Source organism: Apaloderma vittatum, unplaced genomic scaffold (genome assembly GCF_000703405.1).
Source record: "Apaloderma vittatum isolate BGI_N311 unplaced genomic scaffold, ASM70340v1 scaffold16393, whole genome shotgun sequence".
NCBI lineage: Eukaryota > Metazoa > Chordata > Aves > Trogoniformes > Trogonidae > Apaloderma > Apaloderma vittatum.
The window spans coordinates 5379-19731 of record NW_009709946.1 but is presented as its reverse complement, the minus strand read 5'-3'; the positions used below and the strand labels follow the sequence as shown (position 1 = coordinate 19731).

Below are 14353 nucleotides of genomic sequence, written 5' to 3'. Positions count from 1 at the left end.
TCAGCAACCATGATGCACCAAAATGATAAAAAAATAAAAACTTTTAGTTCCAGTAGTAAAAAAAAAAAGGCATACAAAAATTGCTATTTAGCTCTTTTTTCAGACCCAAAAGTCATGGAAGATCTGTAACTTGTGGTCAAAAAGATAAACTGTCAATTAAATAGATAATCCTTATACTTAAGGGCTCAGTAGGGATGCTGAATTTACAGCTTATATTACAGATATGAAAGTAACTGTTTTTTTCAGAAGGGATCTAAATAATTAATAGAATACGATTAGAACAGATCAATTAGATTTGGCTTTTAGTTTTTTTCTTTTATTTTGCCAGCTTTTATTTAAAAAAATAATGATTTGCAATCAAAAAATGTCCCACATTCTATAGAGTGGGCAAATTTTTTTTTTTAAGAAATTTTTCTTTAGAAGTCATTTACGTTGCGCTATAGTTTCTTATCAACAAATACACCACGGAATTTGTGAATTTTTATGTGTTTATAGTTGAGTGAACCATCTGCATGAAACTAAAATATGCAGTGTGAAAACCAGTATGTCTTTTTTTCTACTGGTTTCTTACATACAGGCTTTTATAGCCCACTGGGGCCTTATTTGCCTTACCTGGAACTCTCTTTGCCCAGTTGATCATGTGCACTAGTTCTCTGTCTGCAAGGTTGGTCAACAGCGTCATCATAGAGGCTTCGTTGAATGGCCTGTTTGGGTCATATTCAGAATAAACTATGGGTGGCTCAGCTTCCAGCAAGGCACTGACCATCTGTTCTGCTGTCAAGGACAGGGCTGGACTGTTCTTCTTGTTATGTTTAACCACCAGTGGACTTGTCCAAAGGGTGGGAGCTCGCAGCTCCGTAGAAGAAGCCTCCCCGTTCCTGGAATCCTGCTCCTCTCTTTGACGTTTTTGCTTCATCATTCGCCCACCTCTGCGATCCTTCCGGATTCCTAGAGACACAAAAGAACACAATGAACTCTTTTCCTTGAACATATGTATTAAATACACAAGGCTTCGGCCAAGCAACAGCTACTTTTAATAGATCCAGGTAGCATTAACTCTTGGTTTATTTTCTGAAGAGTTCTTCCTATGTATGGAATCTCACATCAGTACTTGAAGAGAAAAATTATTTTTAAAAGTGCAGTGTTAGGAATAGTCCTTCCTGAAACTCAATCAGTTGGGTTTACACAGACTCTAGATTAGTGACACTACATAGCTGCCTTAGCCCCATAAAAAGGAGTCAGCAATTGGGAATAAATAAATATTTCTTTACAGCACAAACTTCAATGTATGTCTCAAATTCTAGCAGACAAATACTCTATAAATGACAAATAATAAATTAATGATCTAGGTGGGCCAAATGGATCACAACATCATCCTGTTACTGAGTCTGTGATCTTCACAATTACATAAAAACTATGGAAAAAAAATCTAATATAAGATGAGCTTATGAAGCAGTAAAGAATGACATATAAGTAGTTAAACAGAAGTAGGCAAAGGAAAGATAATTGCAACCTCAGGATCTAATGTAGGAGACCTACTGTCAAAATGCTGTATTAACTGCTACAGAATCCATCTTTGTCATTACTGCAATTTCTGCAATGTGCTTTGCACTGTGTGACCCTGAACCTTGGGATATTATCAAGTCAGCCATACAAATTAGAACAACATAAGACCTTACAACGGAACAAAATCTCCCTGTGTGGAAAGGTTACAAGAAAAATACAGTGATAAAGGCCACGTGGACTCCAACCATAAAGGGAAGATTAAATCTGTCTCCAAGTGGAGGAGGCAAAGGCATTTTGAGGCCAACTTAAAAACTTAAATCAGTCATCTAATTGGGGTGAGGGACAAGCAAATAGTAAGGAAAGTACACAAGGAATTCAACTATGGAGAGAGGACAGCTTGTGATGAGGCTTATTCTTAAGTTCTTATGCAATATGGAAAAGCAGCACTACTCCCAGTTTGAAAATCTGAAGAAGCATCTATAGAGAAAGAGGAAGCAAACTATTGATACAACAGAGAGAACAATTAAAAAGACAAACAAACATCAAGAAAAAGCAGCTTTGAAAACTGCTGGCACCTGCAAGCAATCAAGACAGGTCTTTCTGATGGGTGAGGGAGTAGGAAACACAATCTTTACACAGCTTTTTTCACACCACAAAATTTTAAACACTTAGATTCCCAGTCTTTGTTAACAGCATCTTCATCTCATATCCAACACGCCTTCATATAAATGTTGGATCATATCAGCAGGTGTCCTTTCCCAGTCTCAAAGGAACAGAGAGGATCTTTAGATCTGTTTGCCTCTTTCATTGAATAATGTGATATTTTCACTAAATTAGTACTTGAAGATTAAGCACTTTAAAGTTTTATTAATTCAAAACCTAGTAGGCCTCCTGGTTCTATTTTATTAATCTTTTCAGCTAAAGTGAGTTCAATAAATCTTTCACCACTCCTATTACTTAAACTCTCTACATTTTCCCATTTGTTAAACTAGTTGTAAGGCAAAAGCCTCCAGTGCATTTCTGCTCCCGGTTCTCATTCAGCAACATCAAATTTTCCTACTGCTAAATTGTTTCTGGTAAGGAGATAAGGGGGAAATTCTTGCTACTAAGAAAAAATGCAAGACTTATTTTAGCAAAATCATCCTGGAGTTATTCTCATTGGTAGCTTACTTCACTGGAATGTTCAATAGAATGCTCGCTCTATATGTAACTTATTTTTTGTATGCTTTTATATTAGTGTTATATTTTTTAATTAAAATTATCCTCTGAAACATGCAGGTGTAATCATGTGAAAAAATCGTCGTGGTTCATACACACTAAAGCATTTGTTAATTTTCTCACATATCACTGCTCACATACGTGCTGCTCATCTAGCTATTTCCTTTTAAAGAGTTAAAAGCATCCTTGGGGCCTGTGCTGTTCAACAAACTCATAAAGAGATGGACTCAGAACTGACATAATTCAGGAACAAGAACTTGGGGTTAGAATAATACTATAAAAACATCAGATAATTTAGTTAGAAAGTAAATAGAAGGCTAGAAATTACTAGGAGAGGAAGTGAGGACAGAGCATCTTCATAAATCACAGATTTTATTAACTCATGAGACACACTACAGTGAACACCGTCTGCTGTTCTTCCCATTTTTTAATAGAGATATAAAAGAAATTAAGAAAGGATAAGAGAAAGACAGGTAAAATGATCCAAAGTGTGAAAGAAAATTGGTGCAAGAAACAGATAAATTGACTACATCTGTTTGGTTTGCAAGCCAGATACACAATAAGGAGTAGCAAGAAGATGAATAAGGTATGAACACTGGCGCTTCTACTCTAATGCTAGATGATACCAAATGAAACTACCCCATGTAAGGTTCAGGACAGACGCAGAAAAAAAAGCTGAAAGTGTGAATATATTAGAAGCTGGAGTATGTCAGAGAGCTTTAGGCCAAATGTGATGGAGAAAAGAATCAATTAAGAGTTAACAAACACAAATGGAGCATTTCTGGTTTAAGTTTCCACAACATACATTACTGGAAAATGAAAGAGAGTTTTTTAGGTTTTCCTTTTAACTTACTCCAGGCCTGCCTTGTTAAGTAAAACAATGATGTGATGAGAATTTGACATAACAGAGGGAAAGTGGCAACTGTAAGTACATTTATGAATTATCTAGATTCTAAATAAGAACAACTGTTTTATTTTTAACATCTTCAATCTCCCCCTGGTTTTTCTTCACCTTGACAAAAAGGTGGTGCATTGAAAAAAGTTAAACATAAGCAGTTTGGAGGAAATGCCCCACACAAATCTTTTTTACACTTTTATTTCAGGATGTTAAAAAAACAACCAACCAACCAAAGTAAGTATACACTGGATTTTGTAGAGATTATATCTTTTTTTTAAAAAAAAAAGCCAAGTCAGTAAGAATATGCGTTCCTTCGTATCAGCAGTTTTTATTAACACAGACCAAAAGTTCTTTGAATTCTATTCATCAGAGATTCATAGAAATTACTACTAACTCTTCACCTAACCCCTAGATGGACAAGCAACATCATGATTTTATTATTAATTTTCTTGGACCAAATCGGGGTGAGTATTTCTCTCAAAAATGCAAATGCTTCCAAATCTCTTTCATCTTAATCAGACGTTATCTCTTTTCCTGTCACTAGGCACAACTGAAAATAGTCCAGCTCCATCCTCCCTGCACTCACCCTTTAGATATTTATAGACATTTATAAGGTCTCCTCTCAGCTTTCTCTTCTCCAGGCTAAATAGGGCCAGCTCTCTCAACCTTTCCTTGTAAGAGAGATGCTTCAGTCACCCAATCATCTTCAATACCCTCCTCTGAACTCTCTCCAGTAGTTCCCTGTTTCGCTGGCAGAACAATTGACTTCAGAATTCCAGGTCCATACAGTGGGGTGAGACAGTATTTTATCCTAGAAGCTGTTACATAACACCTATTGGAACTAGGAAGTTTTATTTCATATTTTATAAAAGAAGAATTTCACCTGTTGTTATATATGCTTTCCATGCATATAATTAAGTAAGATTCTATTTTGACTGGAGGGAATATTTGAGAAAAGAAAGATGACTGATGAGAGCTCTCATTCCATCTCAAGAACAGCGCTACAGGCTTGGGGACGTGTGGTTGGAGAGCTGTCTCGAGGAGAGGGATCTGAGGGTTCTGATAGCCAAGCGAATGAATATGAGCCAGCAGTGTGCCCAGGTGGCAAAAAAGGCCAACAGCATCCTGGCCTGTATTAAAAATAGTGTGACCAGCAGGAGTAGGGAGGTTATTGTCCCCCTGTACACAGCATTGGTGAGGCCTCAACTCAAGTACTGTGTCCAGTTCTGGGCACCTCAGTACAAGAGAGATGTCGAGGTGCTGGAGCGGGTGCAGAGGAGGGCAACGAAGCTGGTCAGGGGACTGGAGAATAGATCATATGAGGACCATTTGAAGGAGTTAGGTCTGTTTAGTTTGAGGAAGAGGAGGCTGAGGGGAGACCTCATCACTCTCTACAGCTACCTGAAAGGACATTGTGGAGAGGTTGGTGCTGGTCTCTTTTCTCGGGTAATTAGACACAGAACTAGAGGGAATGGCTTCAAGCTTAAACAAGGTAGGTTTAGACTAGACACTAGGAAGAAGTTCTTCACAGAAAGAGTTGTGGGATATTGGAACAGGCTGCCCAGGGAGGTGGTTGAGTCGCCATCCCTGGATGTGTTTAAGCATCGCTTGGATGTAGTGTTGGGTGATACGGTCTAGGGGTGAACTTGCAAGTAGGGTTAATGGTTGGACTCGATGATCCCAAGGGTCTTTTCCAGCCTGGATGATTCTGTGATTCTGTGAAGAAGTGATATTTGCAGGAGAATGAGGGAGAAGAAGTAAAACTTTTCTTCGAGACTCTTTCTTATTTTTTCACTCAGTGTTCAATGAACTGCTCTGCTGCTGTTTCACCATTTAGCTCTGGAAGATAGGGCTGTAACACCTAAGTACTCAGAGGAAAAGCAGAACAGATAGAAAGAAAATTGCAAGGGGTATAAAGACAATTGATGGAGATATGAAGGGCAGTAGACAGTTGAACTGGTGTGGGGAATGGGATTATTTTACACTTCTAGGATATATCTAATAACCAGAATATAACTACTGGATTGGGAAGTAATTCTAATTGCTGCCAGCATAATTTTTCATCTTTTATAAACTTGCAGAGATGATGTATCCAACCACATCCTGGGCTGAATCAAAAGAAGTATGGCCAGAGGTGGTTCTACTCTGCTCTCATGAGACCCACCTGCAGTACTGCATCCAGCTCTGGGACACCCAACGTAAAAAGGACATGGATCTGTTGTAGCACATCCAGAGGAGGCCCATGAAGGTGATCAGGAGGTTGGAGAACCTGCCCTGTGAAGACAGGCTGAGAGAGTTGGGGTTGTTCAGCTTGGAGAAGAGAATGCTCTGGGGAGGCCTTGCAGTGGCCTTCCAGTACCTGAAGGGGGCCTGCAGGAAAGAAGGGGAGGGACTTTTTATCAGGGAGTGTAGTGATAGGACAAGGGGCAATGGCTTTAAACTGCAAAAGAATAGAATTAGATTAGGTATTGGGAAGAAATTTTTTACTGTGAGGGTGGTGAGGTACTGGAACAGGTTGGTCAGAGAAGTTGTGGACGTCCCCTTCCTGGAAGTGTCAAGGCCAGGTTGGACAGGACTTTGAGCACCCTGGTCTAGTGGAAGGTGTCCCCGCCCATGGCAGGGGGATTGGAGCTAGATGATCTTTAAGGTCTCTTCAAACCCAAACTGTTCTACAACTCTATGAAGTAATAGCTTGTCATTCCTTTCAGCATTGTTTCATGACTTACTGGAACTATTTTATACCAAGGAAGAATCTCCTAATTAAAAACAGTTTGCTCAGAAATTAGCTTCTAGATTTCAGTATTTTCTTCCCTATTTGTGCCTTCCTGATGATGCAGACTTCTTCTTTTACTGCCTCCCTTCCATTTCAGCAACACAGTTGCTGCAGCTCTTAGGAGAAACAGGTTCAGAACAGGGCTGATGGAAACATTATGGAAAAGGAGAGCCTTATGCACAGGAAAAGACTGCAACACCTAGGTTAAAAAGGGTCACAAAATTAAGATATTTGGCTAATAAATAAAGTGGGGAGGAAAGTCAGTGAGGACAGTGAGTGTGAGGATAGCATGGGAATTGTGCTGAAACCCCCTGTAGCAATCAGGAGCTTGTGGTCACACTATGAGGGGAAAAAGATCATGGCAGAAAGGAAAAGGAATGAGTTTTGCTTATTTTTCTAAGAGGACAACAAAAAATAGATCTCTGATTGGTGTTGGAAACAGTAATCAGTAAATAGTTTACCACCTAACCTTCCAGCCTGGAACAACTTTTGAACTTGAGGCTCTATCCACAGTTCTATTCCTTGCCAGCAGATCCCTTATGATAAGAGATATTTGACACTCCACAGACATGCAGAGACATTAGAGCCTATAAACATTAAAGCCTATAGTTTTGTCAAAGAAGTGTTTAAAAAATGCTTGGAGACACCTCTTCTGAACGATTTTGTCACTCTTCAAGACTGATCTACTTCAACTGAATTACGTCAAAAATTTCCAGAGAGAAGGTATATCTGGTGTTTTGTAAAACAAACTCTGCATGAGAATAAAAGACTAACCATATGTGGTAAGTGAAAGAGATTATAAATAAGAAAGCATCCTTTGGAAAGCCAGATTTTCTGTAGTCCAGTTGATGATCAGAGAATTAAAGGAGCATGCATAGAAGAACAGGCTGCGTCAGAGAAGCTATACAAAACCTTTACAATGGTGTTCACAAAGGAAGAAACCAGATTTTTCTGTGCTAGAAAGTCTTTATATGGGGAGTAGGAGAACCCTTCTGGAACTGAAGTGAGAGTTGAAGAGGCTGGAAATCCAAAAGCCTCTCTCAAATGTCCAAATACAGGAGGGGTTTTCTAAACTGCTGGAGAAGAGCTCTGAGACTCAATCCAGACTTGCTATAGAATCATTGCTACAGTCGGCAAAAGGAAAATAGTGTGATTACAAAAGGAAAATACTGTGAACAAGCCAACAATGAGCATCATCTAAACACAACTGGCTTCAGAGTCTAAAAGGTGGACGCAAGCAAGGTAGCTGACTCCTAATGACCTCTTATAGTAATTTTGCTTTGCAGTAATTTTGCTTTGCAGGTAGACCTCCTGAGGCACATCTCTGTTGAATTCAATAGTTTTTAAAAGTTTCATTGGAAATAAAATTAAACCCTACAGCTTCCTCTAATACATAAGGTCACTGTAGTTGCTGTACATAAGTAGAGGTCAGGAATATAATTACATTCTTAATAGATTTATAACAGGTTGAGATTGCTGAAGCTATGACTGCAAGGTAGGTCCTACTATTGTAATGTATCTTGGCATGATGGTCCTTCCAAGGTGATTTTGAGAGCTTTTCTGCATGTTTCTCTCTACATAAATATATTATTTGGCCACAGGAAAGTAACATCACTTTCTAAATTCAAATTTTATAGGCTTAATAAATTACTTCTTTTGAATATGTTTCAGACACCCAGATCCTTAACTTGCTATCCATTTGTCTTCTAGAAAATCAAATCTCTTCTAGAAAATCAGATAGAAATGTAAATTGTGCGAAAACCCAGGTGGGCTGACAATTACTTTAAATGAAAAACATTGGCTGAAATCTTCTAAAAAATTAATCACAATTTAATGGCTAATCTTGAACAGGCTTGCCTCAAGTGACAGTGCTTAATAGCCTGATTTCTGACAAGGATGTCTAGACATTGAGTAGTATAAATAACAAGAGATTTGAGTTTGGTCTGTGGCCATGGATGTTCCAATTTTTTCCACTCCTGAGCAGTTGATGAATGCTGTATGTCTGTCCATGTGGGTGTTTTTTTCAAACGGGGTCTTTTTTCTCCTCTATAATCAGGACTACCTTCTATTATGAGAGAGAGAGAGAGAGAAATTGTAGTGGGAGGATGCAGGGCCCAGGGCTTGCATTCAGATACTCGGGTTCAGCTCCCAGCTCTGACACCGTTTTGCTCAGTCACATCACATATGACAGTGCCCCAATGCAGATCATAGAACTGGTCTTCCATGCAAAGTTTTTAAAGACCTGTTGCCAGATAATGCTGTTAACAAGCAGGCAAATATAGTTTCGGGTCTATAATGACTACTCATCACTCACAATTTGAGAACCAATGATCTACTAATTACAGATGAAGCCACAAGGAGTGATTCATCCAAAACTGTATTCAATCTTTGGCATCCATACCACGTTTTAAAGAGCATCAGAGGCCACGTAGAAGAGAAACAAGAGAAGTTCAATTAATCCATCATTCAGCTGAATCCTTTTCAGTGCTGACACTCCTGCACAAATCGGACTATTTTTTTGGCTACAGTAAGTGTGGCAACAATCCCACTTCTAGGCAATATTTACAATGACGTCATAGACATTTCACAGGTCACAATAAAGAATTCACAGGAACATATATCAACCATGATTTGGAAAAGCCATGTAGTTTTAGGAATGAGTCCATTAGTATAATTCTCAAAGACAGTGAGAAATTGTAAGGACTACTTTTTAGAAATTAGATAAAATAATTAGGGTATTGAAGCTATTTGGTCTGATATACCAGGACTGGTAATGCTAGAATTAAACTGTAAATGCTTAACCAAGTGAAGAACCAGAAGCTCTCATACTCTAGGAATTTGTCAAACTCAGCAAGAAGACACAAGCAATTCTAACCTGCACAGGCTTTCTCAAAACCAGCGAATGCACAGTGGCACCCTGAGGTACCTGTAGTATGAATAAGTGGCAGACAGAGGTGGAGACACAGCAAGAATCCAAGACTGAATTTAAAATTAATCATATTTTGGAACAATTCAATGACAACAATCTACTTTGCATGTGTACAAAGGGGGAAAAGCACCATGCGACTAAAATTTCTAGTTTCAGTTTCATCTTCTTTTCCAGGAGGCTTCTCTAAACTCACAAAACTATTTCAAATGCTGCTTGAGTACATGCTTTCAGCCCATCAATTACATCTTAAAAATGTACATTTCCTCATACATTTATCAGGCCCCACAGTTATTTGGCTGAGTAGAGAACAGTATGTCTAACAAATACCATAAAGATTCTCCTCAGATGAACCAAAATAGTTCCGTATTTTTAATCCATTTTCCTTCATCACTAATTTATATTTTAATATAATATTTCATTAGAAGATAATTACATGGAAAACTAGAAAGTCTGGAGCCCGTCCAGTGGTTGCATCAGACATCAATTTACCTCTGCTTTTGAGAGTACATAAGTAGAGGTCAGGAATATAATTACATTCTTAATAGAATTTAAAGACAAAACCCATCAAGGTTCTTCTCAGAGAGGACGGCAACTATGCCAGACATGTTTTTCTTTTTCCTGTAAGAAAAATTATCTTCAACTTGAGCAACATTTTCACACTGAACCAGACTGAATTCATTTCCACAAGAATCAATGCTCAGAATCTTCTCTCTACAGCATGAAATTTTAGGCTGTTCAAAGACAGTAGATACCCCTGGTTGTATGCATGGTCACTATCTGGATCTAGCACACTAGCGCTCAAGTCCTTGATTGCAGCGTTGTATACTTCAGTTTGGGAAGCCACCAACATTGAACAATTGACAGAATTATGAAGGTGTCCGAATTATGAAGGTCTCTGAAATGGACTACCAGGCAAATAACCAATTTTTCATTAAGGATCTAGCATTTAACGTTATGGCAGATTTTTGCTGTAGCCACAGATTCCACTAGCACTCTGTTGCTCAGATTGATCTTAAATATGCTTGACACACATGAAAGAAAGGGAAGAATGTAACATGTTAAAAACTAGAAATCCCCATCCACTTACCACACTATAAAAATACTTACTTAATAAATAATGATAAAAACAATGTGCTTTTGATTTCAGAGAATGAGGCACTTCAGAGCCAAATCATTAGAAAGCCATCAAAGAAAATGAAGAAATGGAAAACTGGATCCATACTGGAGCAGAGATCCCACATGGTGGGAGCTTCAGGATTGCAGCTGCTGTAAAATCTCCATTTAGAAGCTGTGATCCCTCATCATGTGAAACAGTAAGTTGGAATATACTTCTCCAAACCAGAACAGAAATAATTTTCAGGCAAGCATCAGTGGAACATAAACAAAACCAAGGCTACTTTTCCCTGCTCCACAACTACAGGAGGGACGTGACAAGGAGCTTATTCCCTGTGACCGCTTTATCCTCACTTAAAAACAAGGATGCCCAGGCCGAATAATAACACGTAATTTTAAAGTGGATTTGGCTTATGCAGAAAAAAAGACTGAAGCATTTGGACAAAATATAACAGCTATAAATTCTGCCTCAGCTGCTGACTACATCAGCAGAGATTCTGGCAGTCTAATTGTCTCTTGAAGCAGCACAGGAACAGATGCAGGAGGAAACAGAAAATAAGAGGAGAGAAAGAAAATAACACTGCAGTACCGAAAGAAGTTTTTGAAAGATGAAAAAGCAGTGAAATGAAAAAAATTGCAAAATATCCACAGAAAATCATAAATACCTGTTCCTACAACATAGCTCAACCTGCACTTTTTCTGAATGAAGCCCCAGAAACATTTCAGTTGTGTTCATATATTAAAATTAATATATGTGGACATTTTAGTGCTGCATTACGTGATCTTCTGTGAGAAAAAATCAGCAGCTATATCTCATAACCAGTATTTAAAATTAACCAGACATTTAATCTGGATTTTATCTAGCTTCCCATATACTTACTAAAACTCAATGATTTATATCAGCTATTGCTCAGAATTAAACGACTGATAAAATCAAAAATTATCAGCTTTGATAATTTATTAAGAAATCTCAGCTAATTCACTGCAGAAGGAAAATTCAGATTACATTTAAAGAAAAGAAATATTACAACTGTTTTCTACTGTGTGTAAAAGATAATATCATAGGCAAACTGTGGAGATAGAATTGAGTTATGGCAAAACTGAATATTTTTCAAATGTATGATAGAATTTATGCATTTAAACCATGCAAATCCTTCAATACAAACATAAGGAGACTATCAAAATTAAAGGATTCCATCAAGAGAACTATGAAAGATTAGAGAAAAAAGTGACTTTGATCTAACCACAGTGCTATGTGATTCAAGTACAGGAAGTGTGTTATTATAAAAGATCTATTAAAAAAAAACACTTAAGAGATATCAGAGGAAACAAAAATCCTAACCAGAATCCTAAAAATATTTAAAAGTAAACAATTTACAAGTAACCAGATGGCATACCAAGAACATACACTTAACTTTTAGCTATATCTAAGAGAAATGTGATAATTATCAAGTACTAACTAAAGAAAATTATTTCTTTCTCCCTCAGCTACATGGACAACACAGGTTCAGCAATGACTCCAGCAGAATTTTGAATGCTTTACTTCATCCTGCATTAACTTTACATTTCTTGAATACTTAATTTGCAGATATGCCAGATTTATAACCTGCAACCAAGGGACCTCAACAAATTTTCCCAGATTTAATAAAATAAATCATAGGCTCATAGAATGGTTTGGGTTGGAAGGGACCTTAAAGATCATCTAGTTCCAGTACCCTACCACAAGCAGAGACACCTCCCACTAGGCCAGGTGACTCAAAGCCCCATCCAGCCTGGCCTTGGACACTCCCAGAGAGGGGACATCCACAGCTGCTCTGGGCAGCCTGTTCCAGTGTCTCACCACCCTCACAGTAAAAAAGTACTTGTATATCTTAAATATTCTTAAACTCTTTAAGAGGAAGGTGCTGGTGTCTTTTCAGTGGTGCCCAATAATAGGACAAGGAATAACGGGTATAAGCAGAGCATCAGAAGTTCCAGTGCAACACGAGGAGAAACTTTTTCACTGTTACGGTGACAGAGCACTGGCACAGGCTGCCCAGGGAGGTTGTGGAGTCTCCTCTGGATATATTCAAAATCCACCTGGACATGTTCCTGTGCGATCTACTGCAGGTGATGTTTTTCTGACATGGGCGTTGGACTACATCTCTAGAGGTCCCTTCCAACTCCTGACATTCTGTGATTCTTGCCTATGAATCAGTGATGGATTTCAGTGTGTTATTAGTGGTCCTATAGGATCAGGCTGTATTTATGAACCTGATCTCCTTGTTTGTAATTTGTGAGCTTAGTCTAAAAAATAAAGAAAGAAAAAACCACAAGCAAAAAATCACAGCATGGTCTATTTTTCATCTGTCAGTTGCTGTTGTGACTACATAAATCTTACAGCATTGTATAAGGAAAGACTGAAATCCACAGGTATTTACTCGGTGCAGTCACTGTATGAAATAAAAAATCCAGAACAACTATATTAGGTAAAAAAAAAAATAGAACAAAATTGCGGTCTCTTTTTTGGACTTCTTCTTTCATCTACGGAATGCTAGTTGAGAATCCGTGCAATTCTTATGTGATGGCAACAATTATGTATGGAACAGTGAAAAACCTATTACAACACATATATGTTAGAGAAATAAAAAACATCAAACTGATACAGTGTATCATTAAATACATATGAGTATAAATGGATAGAAATGTTCCAAATGCAAGATGCAATATCATCAACATAAAACATAGTGATATATCTTAACTGTGTAGAAGGGTCGATGTTAAAGCTGCATGGCAACTTTATATATGGGATTTTTGGATCTTAGTTTGCCTTATGTGAAACTTTAACTTCTCCAGATCATAGCTGTGATACTAAGCATATACATTTTATATATCCAGAACTATGTTACAAAAGAACACTTCCATCTAAGAACATATCGTAGCATTTTTTCAGTGTTGTCATATATTTCAAATTTTTGCCTCCAGAAGTTAAACACTGTGTATATAAATGAAATAATTTAGCACTATTCCATTTTAACCTAAGCATTCGGTATCTGATTCTTCTTCTCTGACATGATGCATAACATTGTATTTTAGAATTTTATTTTTTTTTATTTAATCATTGTTTGCCTTAATACACTTCAGCTCAATAAAATTAGGTTATTTGTCCTTTAGGAACCGTATCAGCTGTCTAGTGAAGCTAAAAGACAGGAAGGCAGACACCAATGCTGAGTATTTATTGATTGCTGTGTACATACCACCTTTCATCATTCCCACTTCGTAGCATTTTCTTAGTCGGCAAGCCTGGCAACTCTTTCTTCTGTTCTTGTCGATGGTGCACTGATTAGTAGCAGGACACATGTAGTCATTATGCCCTGTAAACCAGAGAGAAAGGAAGGATGTAGTTACACATAGACGTGACAAAAAAGCCTATAATACTCTAATTTTTCATTGAGTATTTAATACAGAATCTATATCTTAGAAAGAAGGTAAGGTTACCACCATAATCCATCATAAAAGTATCAATACAGATAGTGAAAATAACATCTATACACATTACATTGAAAACACAAATTACAACTTCTGAAGAATAATGAAAATAATGAGCAATTAAAGCGGTCACAAAAGAGGGGAGATTAATGTGAACAAGTCCTTTGACTTCCTTGCTCTTAGCATGAGAAATACAATGCCGTCTGCTCCACATGCCTATGTTGATGTTTAACCAATAGTCTGCAAAAAATGGTTAGAGGTTTATAGAATTAAAAAGGCCTACGCATACAGCACTTTCTGATATCTATCACAATCTGGGACAGTTGAGAAACAAACAACAACGACACAAAATAGAACCAACAACCATTATTGTACCTCGGGCATAAATCAGTCTCTAATTCCAATTGCATATCTACTGATACATGTAAAAATCTTTCTCAAGACAAAT

The 14353-nt window shown here is 37.6% G+C and overlaps 1 protein-coding gene across 1 annotated transcript; it reads right to left on the bottom strand.

Moving 5' to 3' along the window:
* Positions 1-612: 612 nt before the first annotated feature.
* Positions 613-13790, bottom strand: LOC104272195 (estrogen receptor; the record flags this gene model as incomplete). The annotated part of the gene is made up of 2 exons (XM_009867125.1): positions 613-948; positions 13674-13790. Coding segments are annotated over 2 exons (453 nt in total), but the record flags the coding sequence as incomplete, so codon positions are not given.
* Between the last annotated feature and the right edge of the window lie 563 nt (positions 13791-14353).